The 19603-nt window shown below is 36.8% G+C and overlaps 1 protein-coding gene across 2 annotated transcripts in view; it reads left to right on the forward strand.

Annotated features, from left to right (window-relative positions):
* TTN1 (ARM repeat superfamily protein) overlaps nucleotides 1-19603 on the forward strand; it is a 233105-nt gene that overhangs the window by 44426 nt on the left and 169076 nt on the right. For both annotated transcript variants that reach the window (XM_089797137.1, XM_089797138.1), the window contains exons 5-9: nucleotides 13485-13667; nucleotides 16345-16461; nucleotides 16813-16917; nucleotides 17482-17652; nucleotides 17783-17998. In XM_089797137.1, coding sequence (XP_089653263.1) covers nucleotides 13485-13667; nucleotides 16345-16461; nucleotides 16813-16917; nucleotides 17482-17652; nucleotides 17783-17998 — 792 coding nt within the window. The remainder of the gene's footprint in view (nucleotides 1-13484; nucleotides 13668-16344; nucleotides 16462-16812; nucleotides 16918-17481; nucleotides 17653-17782; nucleotides 17999-19603) is intronic.

The raw sequence follows: 19603 nt of genomic DNA on the forward strand, positions 1-19603 counted from the left end.
GATAGATAGGGGAGGTGAAGACTAGTCAAGAGTTGCACAAGTGGATGAATATGTCAAGTCATCACATTCAAAATATGTTGAAAGATGGGAGGTCCTAGATAACAAAAGAGTCTTGCTGGGTGGTGAGAATGAACTTGAACAAAGGAGGAGTTTATTTTGTAACAAGTGCAAGTGTGAGGGTGAAAGTTGTGATGTGATTATTGATGGTGGGAGCACTGGCAATTTAGTGTAGAGGAGATGGTCACTAAGTTAAAGCTCAAGAGAGAGAAACATCTCCATCAACACCGGATTACTTGGATGGAGGATGACCATAAGGTTAGTGAATAGTGCTTGGTGAAGTTCAAGATTGGAAGCTACCACGATGAGGTACTATGGGACATAATGCAAACGGATGCATGTCATATGTTGCTTGGAATGCCATGGCAGTACGACAGGTGTGTTGTACACGATGGTTATGCAAACACCTATTCTCTGATGAAGGGTGGAGTTTGTCACAAGCTCAAACTCCTAATGAAGGAAGAAGAAAATGTATGTGGTGGTGCTAGGGTATATCTTGTTGATGGAAGATTTTTTTTGGATGGTATCAAACATCAGAACTTGTGTTATGCATTAATTCCTAGAGTGGATAAGGAAGCTTGTAGAGAAGTTCCTGTAGAGGTTCTAGGTCTGTTAAATGAGTTTAGAGATATCGTATCTGATAATCTTCTTGAGGGGATGCCACTAGTAAGGCAAATCAATCATCAAATAGATTTAGTCCTTGGAGCTAGTTTACCTAACAAGGCTGCCCATAGGGTGACTCCTATTGAGATTGAGGAGTTGAATAGACAAGTTTAGGAACTATTGAGGAAAGGTCTAATTTGGGAGAGCTCGAGTCCATGTGCAGTACCTGCAATACAAGCACCAAAAGAAGAACAGAGAGTAGAGGATGTGTACATACTCTAGGGCCATAAACAAGATAACCATCAAATATGGGTTTCCCCTGCTAAGGATGGATGATCTTATGAACTACTTGAGTGGAGCTTAGTACTTCACAAAGATAGACCTTAAGAGTGGCTATTACCAGATACATATCAAAGAGGGAGATGAATGGAAGACTGCATTCAACACCAAGTAGGGTCTATATTAGTGGTTTATCATGCCCTTTGGACTAACCAATGCACCGAGCACCTTCATGCAGCTTATGAATGAGGTACTGAAGAAATTCTTGGAAAAATTTGTTATTTGTTTATTTAGATAATATTTTGATTTTCAGCAAGGTTCTAGAGGAACATTTGTTGTATATTTGTAGAGTCTTTGAGAAGCTAAGGGAAGAGAAACCTTTGAGTAATTTGAAGAAGTGTAGCTTTGTCAAAAGAGAGGTAGTTTATTTGGGGTTTGTTGTCTCACCTAATGGTCTCAAAATGGACATAAAGAAGGTGAAGGTCATCCTAGAATGGTCTATTCCAAGGTTTGTCATTGAGGTGAGGCCTTTCCATGGTTTGGCTAGTTTCTACAACAAGTTCATTAAATATTTTAGTAGTACTTGCATGCCCCTAACTGAAACAATGAGGGGGGATAGAAAAGAGTTCAAGTGGACCGCAACAGCTACAAGGAGTTTTGAATTGCTGAAGAAGAAGGTGATAGAGCAACCCGTCTTTGCATTTCTTGATTTCAACAAGGTGTTCCTAGTGGATTGTGATGCCAGTGGTAGTGCCATTGGAGCTGTATTGAGCCAGAAAGGTAAGCTTATTGCATATTTTAGTGAGAAATTAAACGATGCAAAGAAGTATTTTGTTTATGATCAGGAGTTTTATGCAATAGTGTAGGCATTAAAGAAATAGAGATATTATTTATTGCGAAAAGAATATGTTTTGTATACTGATCATTAGGCATTATAGTACCTAAATAGCTAGGGTAAATTGAATTAGAGGTACTTGAAATGGGTAGAGTTCTTGCAGAGCTATACATTTGTATTGAAACATAGAAGTGGTCGATCTAATAGGGTTGTAGATGCATTAAGTAGGAGACGTATTACTGATAGGAATATAGGTTGAGGTGGTTGGGTTTAATGAACTCAAGTCTCTGTACCCTGAGGATCTTGACTTTGCAGAGGCTTGAAAGGCTTGCAAGGAACCTGTTACTCTAGATTGGAGAAGTTGGCTAGGAGTCAACTGTGAATTCCGTGGAGTTCTATGAGGGAGAACCTGATCAAAGAGAAACATAGTGGAGGAATGGCATGACACTTTTGATTTGGTTGAGATAAGACTAGATGCATTGTTAGTGAACATTATTTTTGGGCTTAGTTGGCACAAGATAGGAAGACGTTTGTGCAGAGTTGTCAAGTGTGTTAGACAAGTAAAGGAGTTAGTCAGAATACAAGACTCTATTTGCCATTGTTCTTTAGTGTGGAGCTTGATCAGTCCCCAAGTGGGAGATTGTTAGTTCGTCATGACTGATCAGGGAAGTATTGTACATACTCCATAATTCCTTGGTGTGGTTCAGTGTCGGGTCGGGCCCCAAGTGGGGGTTTGGGGGTGGAGCCCACAAGCAAATTTTTTTGGGGCTATTTTATCAGCATTTTATGGCCGGCATGTTGTAACTAATTTTAACCCTAAGACGGCAAAAATACTTGTATAAAAGGGCTTAAGGTTAGGGATTGTTACATAAAGTGTGATGTGAAAATTGTATCTTGCCGCAGTTTTGAGCTACAAGGGATTACAGATTGTAATCAAGTTATAATCACTAGATCGTAATAATATTGGACTTGTTGTTTGGTGGACGTAGCCCAAGAATTGGGTGAACCACGTTAAATCTTGGTGTCTTGTGTTCTTTTCTGTGCGATCTATTATTTTCTGTTATTGGCTATATTTGCATGTAATTGTTATTTCTATGTGTGATTTTATTCTAATAAGTGGTATCAGAGCGAGGTTTTGTTGTTTTTTAGTTATCCTCTACAGGAAAGTCTCACGGTTGAGTGGGAGTCTCAAGGTTGAGTGGGAGCAATGGCAGACATGGGTAAGCTAATGGTTAACAGTTTTAATGGGCAGAACTTTTAGTTATGGAAAATGCAAATGGAGGACTATCTCTATTAGAAGTATTTATGGAAGCCATTGGAAGGAAAAACTAAGAACCGGGGAATTATAACAAATGAGGACTGAAAGATTTTAGACAGAAAGGCACTTGGAAGCATTTGATTATGCTTGACACCATTAGTGACATTTAACATTACAAAAGCGAAGATGATGGAAGAGTTGATGGAAACCCTAACAAAATTGTATGAAAAGGCCTCCGCTTCAAACAAGATATTTCTCATGAAGCATTAATTTAATATGAAAATGGCAGAAGGTGGATCTGTTGCAGATCATTTAAATGAGTTTAATACTGTTACTAGTCAGTTATCTTCTGTGGGTATTAATTTTGATGAAGAAATTAGGACTCTCTTGATTTTGTGTTCTTTGCCTGAAAGCTAGAATGACATGGTAATGGCTTTGAGTAATTTTGTTTCTCGATCTAATACCGTAAAATATGATGATGTGATGAGTGTTATTTTGAGTGAGGAAACTCGTAGGAAAACCTCAGGTGGATCTACATCAAGAAGTACTTTGAATGCACAAAGTAGAGCTAGAATGACTGAGAGAGGAAATAATTTTGGACATTATGGGAAATCAAGAGGAAAATCAAAGGGGAAAAGGTCTCAATCGAGAGGACCAAACGACTGTTGGTACTGTGGGAAACAAGGGTATAAGAATAAAGATTGCTAGACTCGAAAGAAAAATGAAGGAGATAAACTAGAAGGGAACAAGGAGGCTAATGTGGTAACAAATCTGAAGAGGATGCTTTGCTTCTGCCTTTAAAAATTATTGATGATTTATGGGTTTTAGATTCTAGTGCTTCATTTCATGCTACACCTCATAGAGGTTATTTCATTGATTATATCCAAGGGGATTTTGGGCTTGTTTATTTGGGGGATAATGAACCCTGTCAGATTGTTGGAAAGATAATAATTAAGATTAAGTTGCAGAATGAGAATCATTAGCTACTGCATGAGGTAAGACATGTTCCAAAGTTGAGTAGGAATTTAGTTTTAGTAGAGCAAGTCGGTGATGAGGGTTGTGTAGTTACTTTTAATGATAAAAATTGGAAGGTTTCAAAAGGTTCCCTTGTAGTAGCAAAAGGTGTGAAAATAGGCACTTTATATCTTTATACAGGTTATACTGTTCCTTCTACTTCAATTGTTTCAGAGAAAAATGAATGTCCAGAAACAATTGCTGCAGTTGAGTAGGCAGAACAAATAGTTGCTGTAGATTTTGATACAATGTTGTGGCACAATAAACTTGGGCATATGAGTGAGAAATGTATGAAATTACTTAATTCAAATAAATTTTTACCAAGTTTGAAATGTGTTAATATGAATTTCTGTGAAAGTTGTGTGTATGGAAAATAAAAGAGTGTGAGCTTTGTGAAGACTGGGAAGGAAAATAAAAATGAAAAATTAGAGCTTGTGTATATCGATGTATGGGGACCAAATTAGGTATCCTTCCTTGGTGGCTCTCATTATTATGTTACATATATTGATGATGCAACTAGAAAAGTATGAGTTTATTTCCTTAGAAATCTGATGTATTTCAAACTTTTAAGAAATGGAAATGGTTGGTTGAAAATGAGACTGATAAGAAATTAAAATGTCTCAGATTTGATAATGGTGGTGAGTATTGGAGTCATGAATTTGAAGATTATTGCTCTCCTAATGGTATTTGTAGACATAAAACTGTTCCAATGACTCCACCGTTTAATGGAGTGGTTGAATGCATGAATAGGACTATAATGGAGCGTGCAAGGAGAATGAGATTGCATGTAGGGTTGCCCCTAAACATGTGGGCAGAGGCTGTGAATACTGTTGTATATTTGATTAATAGAGGTCCCTCTAGTCCCTTGGGCTGTGATATTCCAGAGGAAGCATGGACTAGTAAGAAGGTGAGTTATTCTTTTTCTCAAAACCTTCCGTTGTGAAGCATTTGTTCATATAGGTTCTGAAAATAGAACCAAGATGGAAGCTAAGTCAAAGGAATGTGTATTTGTTGGATATGTCATCGATGAATTTGGTTATAAGCTTTGGGAATTTGAAAATCGTAAAATTGTAAATAGGGATGTCATATTCAATGAGAAAGTGTTGTACAAAAATTTGTTGCAGCAACAGGAGAAGAAAGAAGATGATTATGTATTGCTGGATGATACTCCAAAAGATGATGTTCCAACAATTCCTCATGATGTGCATCAACCGCAACAACAAATACTACATACTCCAGTGAATGTTAGACGGTCAACATGGCTAAGTAGACCTCCAAAAAGATTTTCGCTTTCTTTGTACTCTATTTTACTAATAGATGCCAGTGAACCTGAATGTTATGATGAAGTTGTGCACGTGGATACTAAGATTTAGTGGGAGTTTGCAATGAAAGATGAAATGGACTCTTTCCTGAAAAATAAGACATTAGATTTATGGAAGTTTCCTGTAAGTAAAAGAGCTTTACAAAATAAATGGGTTTATAGGTTGAAAGAAGAGGATGGAGGTAAGAAAAGATTTAAAACCAGGTTAGTGGTAAAAGGATTTGCACAGAAAAAATGCATTGATTTTGATGATATATTCTCTCTTGTTGTTAAAATGACTTCTATTTGTACTGTTTTAAGTATTTTGGCTACTGAAGATTTGCATTTGGAGCAGTTTGATGTTAAACAATCTTCCTTTACGGTGATTTGGATGAAGAGATATAAATGGCATAGCCATAGGGATTTGAGGTCAAAAGTAAGGAGAACTTAGTGTGCAGATTAAAGAAAAGTTTATATGGCTTGAAGGAAGCACCTCGACAATGGTATTTGAAATTTGACAGTTTATGCATGAGCATAGATATAGTAGGTGTCATTTAGATCATTGTGTTTATTTTAAGAGGTTGGATGATGATAGCTACACTATTTTATGTTTATATGTTGATGATATGCTTGTAGCTGGGTCTAACATGAATCACATTAAAAGGCTGAAACGCTAGTTAGCACATGCATTTGCTATGAAAGATTTGGGGCAGCAAAACAAATCCTTGGTATGAAGATTTGCAGAGATAGTAAGAACAAAAAATTGACATTATTTCAGGCTGATTATGTTGCGAAGGTGTTGCAGTGTTTCTCTATGGAGAATGCTAAAGCTGTTAGCACACCTTTACTTGGTCATTTGAAGTTGACTAAGGAGATGTGTCCAAAGACACAAGAAGAGGAGGATATGATGTCCAAGGTACCTTATGCTTCAGTTGTAGGAAGCTTGATGTATGCTATGGTATCTATAAGGCTAGATATTGCATATGCAGTGGGAGTCGTTAGTAGGTATATGAGTCATCCAGGAATTGAGCATTGGAATGCTGTCAAATGGATTCTCAGATATTAGAGAGGAACATCCAGTAAGTGTTTATATGTTGGGGCTCTACTACTGATTTACAGGGATATGTTGACTCAGATTTGGCAGGGGATATTGATATCGGGCCGAGTACTACAGGTTATGTATTTGTTGTTGGTGGGGCAGCTGTGAGCTGGGTTTCTCAATTGTAGAAGGTTAATGCTTTATCCACTACAGAGGCAAAGTATGTTGCTGATACAGAGGCAACCAAGGAGATGATATGGCATCAGTTCTTCTTGGAAGAATTGGGATGTTTATTGCATAGAAGGATAATTATTTGTTTACAGATAGTTAGAGTGCCATTCATCTTGCGAAGAATTCAACTCTGTATTCAAAGATAAAATACGCAATTGTGGTACCATTTCATTCGGTTAGTTCTAGATGATGGATAGTTAAAGCTGGACAAGATACATACATGTGACAATTTGGCGGATATGTTTACAAAGGTAGTGACAAGGGAGAAGTTGAACACTTTAGCTTCAGTTGGCCCTCTAGACTGAACAAAATAATTGAACAGCAGCAGAGTCCAGGGTGGTTTGATCCAATGGGAGCCTCATGGAGTAGCGGCATAACTGCAGGATCAGTCTCCAAGTGGGAGATTGTTGTTTAGCGTGGAGCCTGATCAGTCCTCAAGTGGGGGATTGTTAGTTTGTGGTGACTGATCAGGGAAGTGCTATATATACTCCATAATTCTTCGGCGGGGTTCGGGGCCGGGCCTTGAGTGGGGGATGGGGGGCAGAGCCCCTGAGCAAATTTTTTTGGGGCTTTTTTATCAAAATTTTATGGCCGACATGTTGTAACTAATTTTCACCCTAAAGTGGCAAAAATACTTGTATAAAAGGGCTTAGGGTTAGGGATTGTTTCATAAGGTGTGATCCGAAAATTGCTTCTTGTGACAGTATTCAGCCATAAGGGATTATGGATTCTAATCAAGTTGTAATCATTGGATCGTAATAATATTGGACTTGTTGTTTGGTGGATGTAGCCCAAGGATTGGGTGAACCATATTAAATCTTGGTGTCTTGTGTTCTCTTCTGTGCAATCTATTATTTTCTGTTATTGGTTATATTTGCATGTAATTGTTATTTCTGTCTGTGGTTTTATCCTAATAGCCATTGCTTGTTCCATCAAAGCCCTGGGAAGACATAAGTATGGATTTTGTTCTTGGGTTGCCAAGGACTCAAAGTGGCAATGACTCAATATTTGTAGTGATTGACAGGTTTTCAAAGATGGCTCATTTCATTCCTTGTCACAAGACTAATGATGTGGTTCACATTGCAGATTTATTTTTCAAAGAGGCAGTGAGGTCACATGGTCTTCCAAAGAGTGTAGTTTGAGACCAAGACATAAATTTTGTTGGGTATTTTTGGAGAGCCTTGTGGAAGAAATTGAAGACAGAGTTGAAGTTTAGTCTTGCACATCATCCACAAGCTGATGGGCAAATTGAAGTGGTGAATAGAAGTCTAGGTAATGTGCTTAGGTGTTTAGTAGGTGATATACCCAAGGGACTAGATTTGATTGTACTACAACCATAATTTGCTTACAATAATTTTGTGAATAGGAGTATTGGTTGGTCATCATTACAAATTGTGTATGGGAGTAGTCCAAGGACTACACTAGAATTATGGAAGATGGAGCAAGGAGGTAGGACTAGTGCTGAGGCAGAGGACTTTGCTGAACATTTCAAGAACCTACGTGAAGAAGTGCATGGGCATATCACCAGGATGAGCATCCAGTATAAGGCTAGGGTAGATCAAAAGAGGAGGCATAATGAGTTCCAAGTTGGGGATTAGGTTATGGCGTACTTGAGAAAAGCGATTTCCAATGCGCACCTACAACAAGATAAAGATGAAGAAATTTGGTTCCTGCAAGATTTTGAAGAAACATGATTCGAGGAACGCATATAAGGTGGAATTGCCAAATGGAATCCACATTTCGTCTTTTGTCAATGTTGTAAATTTAACAGAGTATCATGAAGATGGTATGGAGGAGGAACCAATACTTGAGCCATGTCCAATTCTTACCTCTGAAGGAGGAAATTGAAGAAATCTTGGATACATGTGTGGGAAGGAGTACTAGAAATAGGCAGTATGAGGAGTATCTTGTGAAGTGGAAAGGATAACCTGTGGAAGGCTAAACCTGGTTATCTAAAGCAGAGGTTGACCGTTTGGGTTTTCTTCAACTAGTTGAGACGTAACAAGGCCATTTCTCAAATTACCCTAGATGTTTGATGTAGGAGCATCCAACGGTGTAAGGGTAACTTTGTATCACCCAAAAATATGTTTAGTGATAGTTTCTGTTTGATGTGTTTGTATTTTTGGATACCCATTTGGGCAAAATAGAGATTCAAACTCTCCTATTTCCATTGTTGCTTTTTTGGGTTAGCGTTTTGGCACAACTTGGGATTTGTGCAAATGGAAAAAAATGGGTTATTTGTTATAGAGCCCTAATTATGAAGAATTAAAGGGTGTAATTGAAATTTCAAACGCTTCAAAAAAAAATAATGTCTAAAAGTTTCATGGTTAGTTGCTCGGAGACCTCGTAGAAACACTTCAAAGTCAGATTTGATACGCTAAACGACCTCATATGGCTTCAAAAAATGGGGGTGGCGGTAAGTGGCCCACAAGGCTATAAAGGGCTTAGTGAGCTTTCCAAAAATGTAAATGGTTCGTCAATCAGAGTTTTGAATAAAAAGTTATGCCTCCTGGAAGTTGGACTACCTTTTTTTGGAACCTTCTATTTTTGCACTAACTTCTAATTTGAATTCTAGAACCTCCATTTTGGCACCGACTGCTAAATGTCAAAATGTAAATTGTATTCCTCACCCTAAACCTAAGACAGGCTACTTAACGGCCATTCTTGAGTTGTAAAGGCAGTTTTTTGTCGGAGTTTGGGACAAGGTACCATGAGAAGGGTTTTTCTCCAGAATCAGATAAATACTGTAGCCCATAGGGCATGTAGTTGGGTCTGTTTTCGCTGTAATGCATGTAATAGCTTCTCATTTCAGATACTATAAGTTTCCTTTTTTGTTGTGTTCATTTTGTCTCAAATTGTGCCTTCATCGGATTATTTGCACTAGAGCTATCCTCAAAGTTCTTTCTATTGAGAAGATTGACAAGGATCATAGAATCAGTCTCGCAAATGATCGTTTTCCAACCTCTACCACATTCTCATTGAAGAAAAAGAGGGGATGAAATCACTCAACACTTTTCATTAGGCAATTATGTCAAAATACAATACCTTGATAAAATATTCCATGCTCTAGTCATGCTGATGACATCCACTAGTTAGTTAGCAAAAACAGAATGCTTTGTTGGAGGACACCAACGGTAGCAAGTTCACCTTCTTCCCGAGGAAGGCAACAAAGATCTCACTCCACTATATGGAAATCTTGGGGTTTGTTTGGAAGTAGCCCTTTGTCATAAGTTGCTTTAGGAGGTGCTTGATATGAGGGACAATAAACACCAGTAGTGGCCACAACTTATTGCATATCTGAAATTTAGCGGCAAGATTGCTATCTAGTACACTATGTTTGGTTTGATTCTCTTTAACACATGTTGGCATGTTGGCATAGAATAGGTTGGTAGCTATCAAAGTTGAATGTGATGCCAGGAAATTTGAATTCCTCATTTGCTGAATACACTTCAAAATAAAAATTTTCAAGCTACATAGGAAGAGACATCATATTTTATCGAAAACTTATTGCCTTAGATAAGGTCTTGATTGGTTCTGTATGTGAAAGGAAATCAAACGTCACTGACACAAGGGCATGAAGAGAGGAAGAAACTTATAATTATTGTGGATCAAATTGAAAACAACTAATCTTTTAGATGGAAGACTATGATTATCAAGCAAGAAACCTTGGAAGAAAGGCTTGAGAAAGCAAAATTAAAAGTTCAAAATCCCCAACGCTTTAATTTGATAATCAATCCCAATTATTTTGAAGATTTTAGTTGAATTGAAGCTAAAATACAATGTCTTTCACTTTTTGATCACAGAGTTACTGAGATAAGCAAGGTGAAAGCATACAGTGTATAGGACCACACCCAATTATCTAGAGTGCAAATACAATAAAGCAATATGAGACCACTGTTGGTACTACCATCCAGGGTGTAGCAAGCTAGTATGACATGCATTAGAACTCATTATTGGAGAATTAAACTTGCTGATATATGCCAATATAAACTACTGTAAACAACTCATGCTGTTCCAACGACATAGGTAGAACAGTATTTACATGTACCCAAGCAAGCATACCAAGATGGCACTATGTTGCTTCTGTCTTACTGTTTATCAGGTCTGATACACACCGATATTACATTGAGACTCACTTACTAGAAGCATGCTAACACTACCAAACTGCTGACTGCTGAAGGGAACATCAAGCCCCTCAATACACACCCAAAAAAGACTGTTGATGATGCAACAAAAAAGCGATAACAAAAAAAGATCTGAAGTTGACTGTAACTGGGATATTCACTGCTGGTACAGCCAATACTAATGTTTTTTTGGGCCCCTCAAGGGTCAAAAAATGCACAACATTCAATGCCAAAGTCAAGAGTGTATCATGGTTCACCTGACCAAAGCACCTCCAAACACAGTGGTATTTTCTCCAGAAATGAAGCAATTCACTGCTCCACTTTACATGCATCCATCCAACTTGTATGGCCAGTGAGTTAGTATGTCCTTCACAACTGCAACTTCATCCCCTCTTCAGCATGGGAGATTAGGTGTCAGTTGTACATCCAGAAATGATGCAAGTTGCCGTTATGTTTCACGAGAAAGAAGTAGCTTCAACTGGTACGGCCTCAATGGAATAGTATGGCTAGCATAGTGAAAATACTATAATTGGTTGAATACATGAGTGCATTGTGAAGCTTGTACATATAGAGAGATGGGTCATAATAAGTTTTAGCTATAGGATTTTGCTTGGAAGGGATAAACATCCATGAATTCTTGAAGCACTGGAGCTCACTTAATTGAATAATCTGGGGCTTGAAACACAAGTTTATATTGAGCTGGAAGGACTCAAGAAATTTTAGATAGATAAGTATAACAGCTATCAGTGTTTTTCACTGCTTTTATTTGCTCTCTTGAGTTCTTTAGTTTTACAAATTTCAAGAATAGCTTAGATGCATAATCTTTCATCTTGAGCCAATGAATGCGAACATGATTTTGAGCGCATTTTGCAACATATGTTTGTGTTTGTGAAGCTATCATGCCATAGTATTCAAGTCCAGAAAAGAAAAGGTTCTTTGAATAAACAACTTTTAGAAACTGGGTAATAGTAGATGCATCGCAAAAGGATGGAGAGTCGTATTATCTGGAAAATGATGAGTTTGAATTCAGTGAATTTGACTGAGCCCTACATAAGTTTCAGGCTTGTCAAGGACTTCAAAAAATGAACTAAACTCATAGTTTGTATTCTAGGCTATATTTATACATTTACAGAGATTTATAGCTACAAAAATTGAAAAAGATACGTGGTCTATTGATTTAGATTCACTTACTTTGTCATGTGTTCAAGTCCTAGGTTCGAAGCAGTTCCTCACCTGTTGTTTTTCTTTTTTCTGTTTCTGCAACTAAAATGTCATTGACATCCTGATGTTTCTGGTATTTAATTTGAACAGTACATCAATGCTTGTTCTTTTCTTCTTGGACATCTTTGAATACTTTTACATTAAGATGTAACAGCTTCTGGATTAGATTATTTGTCAGCTATTAACATCAATGCTTTGAAGTTTGGATCACACTCTATGGTCCATCATCAGGATGAAGAGAGCTAAAGAATCGACTTCTGTCTCCCCTTGTTTCTGTTTTTGCATTTATTGTGTCACTGTTAAGTTCTTTCTGTGGCATTGTAATTCCATGTTTCAAGATGGGATCCGACCACTTCTATAGTACCTTGAGCATATAAAAATAAAGAATACAAAGCATATAAAATTTCTGACATTAGGCAAAAATGAAAAATTGTATATTTTTTGTACTCTGTACCAAAAATATGTAATTGCATATCTTAAAATTTGAGGGAGGCATTCATAAGATTGAATATATGACTAGATTTTGCATGTCTTGTTGTTTGGTGAAAATATTTGCACCCCAAAACTGTGGACAGGCAACTGTTTATGAGATGTATATTTATGCTGGAACAGAAAAAAATTAAAACAGAAAAACAGATGCACCAACAAAAGCAATGGCAATAAGTTACAACAATTTGAGTCATCACTCTTAGTGGCTTGGTGGCTGCAAGCATGACCTTTTATTGTCTTACGAATCTCTGTGCTTATCTATAATAATTCTAAATTTCTGATAGATGAAGTGCAGCTATCTGCAGGCTCAAGAAATAAAAAATGTCAAAACCCTTTTGTGTTTCCCCAAATGTGCATACATCATCATGGCAAGACACATTATGTCATGTTTAGTATTTAAAATAAGTGGGCTGTATATAAAACAGCTTTGTGCCTATGGCATATTCATCAAGAACAAAGTAGGAAGTGTAATGCAGGAGGGATATCACAAAAAAAAATGAAAAGTCAACTTATTTATGTAATGCTAGAGACTCAGATGAGCAGGTTAGGCCAACAACAGGTTCTTTTGAGGTCAAACTGTCGATAACAGCTTTGTTACTATTGGCATATTCATCAAGAACAAAGTAGGAAGTGTAATGCAGGAGGGATATCACACAAAAAAATGTATTCTCAACTTATTTATGTAATGCTTGAGACTCACATAAGCAGGTTAGGCCAACAACAGGTTCTTTTGAGGTCAAACTGTCGACAATGGTAACTTGTTTGAATTAATCAAATGCATTATGTATGGTCCTTATTTGTTTGAGTACCGACACCATTTTCTTTTGAGGTCAAACTGTCGACAGTGTAACTTGTTTGAATTAAACCATATGCATTATGTATGGTCCTCGTTTATTTGATTGTCAACACCATTTTCTTTTGTGGTCAAACTGTTGACAGTGGTAACTTGTTTGAATTAAACCATATGCATTATGTATGCCCTCATTTGTTTGTGTTATTTCACATACATTTATTTATTTTTCTTTTGTCTACAGGGTACACGCAGCTCACTTGGGCATAATCTAAATTTTGCTGCATCTACCAGAAACAATCAAAATTACACAGTGCCAGAGGTGACGCCCTCTACAAATGTTAAAGGAGTACAAGAAGAAGAAATGGATGTGCCTGAAGTCATAGAAGAAATAATTGAACAATTATTGGCTGGGTTGAGGGACAAGGTAAAACAATTAGAAAAAATATTATGTTAAGATTCTGTAAGTGTATGGTAGTTCATATCATAATTTTTCTGTGTTTCTACTCTGTATTTCCTTCACATGATTTTCAGTGGCAAAAAGTTTAATAACTTAATTACATCAGTGCTTCAACTTAGAAGCAAATCATTTGTGCCAGAATGCTCCATATTATTGTTTACCAACTTGTTTGCCATATCCTGATGGTCATTTGTACTTAAACGTCTTATGTGGAGTGACACTTTCAAGAATGAAATCTTCCTGATTGATAATGAAAGCGAATGGTTAATTTATCTTCTGGCAATCTATTGTCAAGGAAACCGGCCACTTAAAGTTAAATAGTCTTAGGAAAGAGATTTGAGAAGCATATGAAATTCTGTCCCAAATATAATATTTGTGAGGCTAATAATGTCAGGAATAAGTAGGCTAATGAGATGGTGAGTACAGTGATAAGAAATGTGTGATGAACATGCCGAATAACTGGGGGGTGGTGGTGGTTGTGAATCAATTATTCACAAACAAGCTCTAAAACTTTTACTGAATTGGTAAAAGGCATAAACGATATAATCAAACACGCATCAATAGTTGCATTAACTTCCACTTCACCATTGACCACTTAAATCATACTGTAAATTAAAGAGCACAAAACATCAACACAATGAGCACCAAAATTTATGTGGAAACCCAAATTGGGAAAAACCGCAGAGAAACTTATTCTCATGAAAATAACACTGGATAAGGTGGCACCAGTAAAGGTGATTTTTGCAAGGGCTCACTGTCGGTTGGGCTAAGTACACTTACACAGAAGATGTATTACAAAATGTTTGACTGTCAAAATTTGAACTGAGAATTGTATCTAACTATGCATGAAACAATTCCAATTTAAAGCACAAAATTTACTGACAGCAGAGATCTAATACAGATCTTCTGCCAGCTTATACCAATCCTCTGCAACACAGTATGTAAGACTTTCTCTCTGTACCATAGTAGTTCCTCACTCAATTTCCTTCTGTTTACACACCGCTACCAGATATCCACTGAAATAAACTCACACTAATACCTTAAGATATTTTTTTTCCAGCTTGCACATATTCTTGCACACACATCGGATACAAAAAGACATCTCTCTTTATATATTCACCCAACATGGTAGTTACATATGTTGGCACAATCAAAATACATGTTGGCCATACACCAAAGATATTACAATTACATTTAACATGCTAACAACGAGCCTAAATTTGGGTCAAACTTAAGAATCTTTGCAACATGTTACCACAGGACATAAATACAAATCACACTCAAGATATATACACTTCATATCAATGATAAGTAAATTCTGGGACTATCAGAACACCAGAACTGGGACTGTGTCATGCTCAACAAAATTTCTGAATCAACCGATAGATGAAATCTGTCTAGAACAAAATGTGAACACTACACCACACTTCTGCTGAACAGCAAGAATGTCCAATTGGCAGGAACACCTGGAAGAATACTGTAAGCACAACAGTCAACAATTACCAGTAGAAACTTAATTCGATTGCACTCTCCAAAAGCATATGGATGTACCAGAAACAAGTACACCTGAGACCATACAGCAAAACTGCATGTACTGAATTTGTTCTTATATAACTGAAACCATGATATCATACTGACAACATATTGACAACCACAAACATCCAACCAATACTGTCAACAACCAACCGATACTGCCAAGCAGCCGATATGGAGGTTTTGACATCAATAACAACAATGCCAACATCTCAATATGTCTAACAATAAGTACATTTATAAATACATTTTTATTAGTTGTGTTCATGTTTGTAAAGGTATGGTCGCAATGAATGGGAACATAGGTGGCACTCTTGTATGAAAATATGAGGATTATTTTTTACATGTGTACATGAGATAAATGTAGAACTGAAACGTACATCGTCCGCATGTTGAATCTGATGACCTTCATTAGAGTAATTTTTTCTTTTAACAATTTGGTTCACAGTTCAGTTTGTTGGGTAACCTTTGGGTTTGGTGTCACAACCAAGAAAAATGTGTCAAATTCACCTGTGATTTTGAGTTGGCCTTGCCTGTTCACATACACCACACCCATGAGTTAGATATATTCAATGCTAATATGTTTATTGAATCTGGGGCTTCATAGTAAAGGCCTTGATGCTCTTACAACTTGAACTCATTTTACTTATGTTTAGGGAGTATTTTTAAGCTGCTCAAGCTATGAATTGGAATGTTTTGATAATATCTTTGACATTATAGGTATTGACTTTCCCAGTAAGAAAAGTGTTCATGGAAGATCAATTGCCTCTTTGTTAACAACCTACTCAGGGCTATGAGTCATATTGTTTAGCTATGTATCTTACATCATAGGAAGGGACTTTTTAAGCAAGGAAATCGTTCATCAAAGATCTCTACACAATTCAGTGAGACCTTTTTCCTTGTGTTTTAATTATGTGTATGTTGGATCCATCATACACATTGTACACCTGTAAATGCTGATAATGTTTGTTGGGTATTTGTTGTAGATATTGGTCCATTAAATTTGTTTTTGAAAGCTTTGTTTATTTAATTCTCATTTAAGGGAGGTACAGGGCTAAGATATTTCAAGAATTGCAACTCAATACCAAATCTCTAATATAGTGAGTTGCAGGACACAGTTGTTCGTTGGTCAGCAGCCAAGGGTATTGGACGTGTGACAGGGCGCTTAACAGCCGTTTTGGCTGATGAAGTACTGGCATCTATACTAGAGCTTTTCTCACCAGTGGAGGTCAGCATATTAGCGTTGTTGTTCGTTTTATCCTAGTCTCTGCATTATTGTCTATCTAACATAGGTCTTATATTGATGATCTATGTTATATTCAACTGCCATGTCTGCTATATTATGACACAGGATTATAATTTATATTAATATTGGATACCATTTTTTCAAACCTTTCTGCATGAGAAGAACAAAACAACATGCAGTAATATGCTAAATTACAGATGGCAGTTTTTCAATCAAATTCTCATGTTAAGTAGTTCTTGCTACTGACTATTTACATTCTGTTTTTTACGGGAGGTTGTGGCTAACAGTAAACAAGATTTGTAATACTTTTTTCTATTAATGGCGACTTTACAGGGAGATGGCTCATGGCATGGAGGATGCTTAGCTTTGGCTGAGCTTGCTCGTAGGGGTCTACTTTTGCCAGAACGACTTCCTGAAGTAGTTCCGGTTATAGTAAAGGTAATTTGAGATAGCACTTTTGGCAACCACAGCCCATTCTTTGTGGTTGCCAATTAATGCATAGAATGAGAATAATAGTTCACGAGTTAAAAAATGATGTCTTTTATACTGATATTAGCATAATATTATAATTATAGATGCAATATTTTATTTTTAAATGTATCAATATTTATGTGTATATACTATATATAGATTACCCTGGGGTGTCTAGTGATAATCAGGTTTGCAAAATATTCTTGAAAGCTGCAAGCTCTCTGCTCTACTTTTCCTGTACTTGTGATCTTGAACTGTATGTTCAAATATTAGTTTGAGCAATTGAGATATTTTTGAATTGCTTGACCATTTTTGTATTAGCTATATAGTTGGTCTTCTATATGCCAAATACCTTGTAGTATGCAACAAGTTTGGGAAATGAAACTTAAAATACAATGGCCATCTTTGGTCTTTGAATGTTTATTCCCACCATTACAATAAATTGATTATAAACAAGTCAGTGTCCCTTGATTGCATGTGCTTTAAACAAAGTGTGTGGTTTACTTTCTATAACTTTACATTGGAATGTAGGCATTACATTATGATGTCAGGCGAGGTCCACACAGTGTTGGATCACATGTGCGAGATGCTGCAGCCTATGTTTGCTGGGCCTTTGGTCGGGCGTATTCTCATTCAGTCATGAAGGGCATTTTGGAAGAGCTTGCTCCTCACCTTCTCACTATTGCATGCTATGATCGGGAGGTGGCACTCTTATACTTTTCTCTCTTCTCTGTATTAATACTGCAGGTGTCTCATGTGAAAAGATAATCTTTCAAATATTCTCTACAGTATGTGTTTATCTGGAGCTAAATCTTATAATGCTTCATGACAGGTCAACTGTAGGAGGGCAGCAGCTGCTGCATTCCAGGAAAATGTTGGAAGACAAGGGAGTTTCCCTCATGGTATTGATATTGTAAATGCGGCAGACTACTTTTCACTTGCAACTCGTTCCAACTCATATCAGGATGTTGCTGTGTACATTGCTCAGTTCAATATTTATCTCTCTTCATTTGTTGAGGAATTATTACAGAACAAAATTTGTCATTGGGTATGTAGAGAAAGCTATGCAGTTTTTTCATGAAAATTTTGCTTTTAATTAGTTCAGAAATTAATATGGTAAAAACAGGCCATTATGAAAAAGAACATAGAACTTGTTAAATAATTGTGCTGAAGAAATATTAATCAGCCATACTAACTTCTGGCCAGATGATTTATCCACAAAATCTTAATCCGTTATACCTGGTTAATAATTCACAAACAGAATGTTCCCCAATGTTTGCAATCTAGATGACTTCAGATATAGAAGGATTCTCTCTTGGAAATGATATCCTTTAAGGTGAGAACTCAGAAGATTTTAACTGGAGCAACTTCTGGTTCCTTTTATTTTGGTTTTTGGGAGAGGAAATTTTAACTTGCTTATTTAAAGGTCTTTATTTTCTCATCTTTTTTCTTCTTTCATAGCCCTGTATGGCAGACTGGGGGAGTTGAGGTCCTTATCCGAGCCAATTTCTTCTCCAGAAACCAACAGAAGCCTGTATATCTTTTGCAAACAAGTTTGTTCAGAAATTCTTTGGCTAAACTTATCCTCCACGGTGATGCTTGCAGCAGAACTTGTTTTCAGAACATTTGTAGTCTTCCTTCTGAAACTATTTAAAGTTGTTAACTTCCAGTTTAATCTCTTCCCAATTCCAACTGCTCACTATCAGCTTCATGCAAATGGAATGCATATTTATCTCTTGGTTCTTTGGTATCAAGTTCAACTCACCTCATTGCCATCCACAGCATCATTAGGACATATCCGTCCTCTAAAATGTGTCTCGGCATTGACTATTAACAGTATATCACAACATTTTCTTTTGATTAGTAAATGTTAGAGTTTACTCTTGCTATCAATATTTTACTTGCAATATCCTAGCTGGGAACCCTTGGAAACAAGGATAAAACACGCACTAGATATTTTTTTAATAGTTACACCACCTTGCGAGACGGGGGGATAGAGGGACAAGTTTCCGAGATGGGGGGATAGAGGGACCTTGATTTTGGGACGGTGGCAGGGGGTGGGGGGAGCAGGGGTGTATATACTATACATATGGTACTTAAAATGCTGGTTATGAAAATATGTACTACAATTATACAATATAAGATACAAAGATGTAAATAAAAAAACTTAAACTGTAAACATTGAACATTGCATTGAAGTTTTCAACTGGAACATCATGATTCATGATCAAATGACAAACAAACAATGAACATTGAACATCAGCAATTGATAAGTATTAGTCTATATATTAGTGTTCAGATCAATAATATAAGTATCTAGATTCTATTATCTAATAGTAATCAATGATCATATGAGTAATGACATAAAGATGATTACAATAAGTATCATGTGCCATCAATCATGATGTCAAAATAAGTATATATTGCAAACAAAAACTATAAGTCTCCAAGTGTCCAAATCAATGATCAATGATCAATGATCATCCCTTGGAGGTTGGAAGTTGAAACTCATCGCCACTGGAACTATTAGTCTCTCCAAGATCAAGAGCCGAAAAGGGAACACCAACTAGCCCTGTGGCCGGATCTAAAGCATCCTCCTCATCAATTTGCGATGGCTTCTCTAGCTCTACATCCCATCGTGATGCTGGGCTCT

Source organism: Cupressus sempervirens, chromosome 8, assembly GCF_028749045.1.
Source record: "Cupressus sempervirens isolate cs-2001-9-10 chromosome 8, ASM2874904v1, whole genome shotgun sequence".
In the NCBI taxonomy this organism is placed as follows: Eukaryota; Viridiplantae; Streptophyta; class Pinopsida; order Cupressales; family Cupressaceae; genus Cupressus; species Cupressus sempervirens.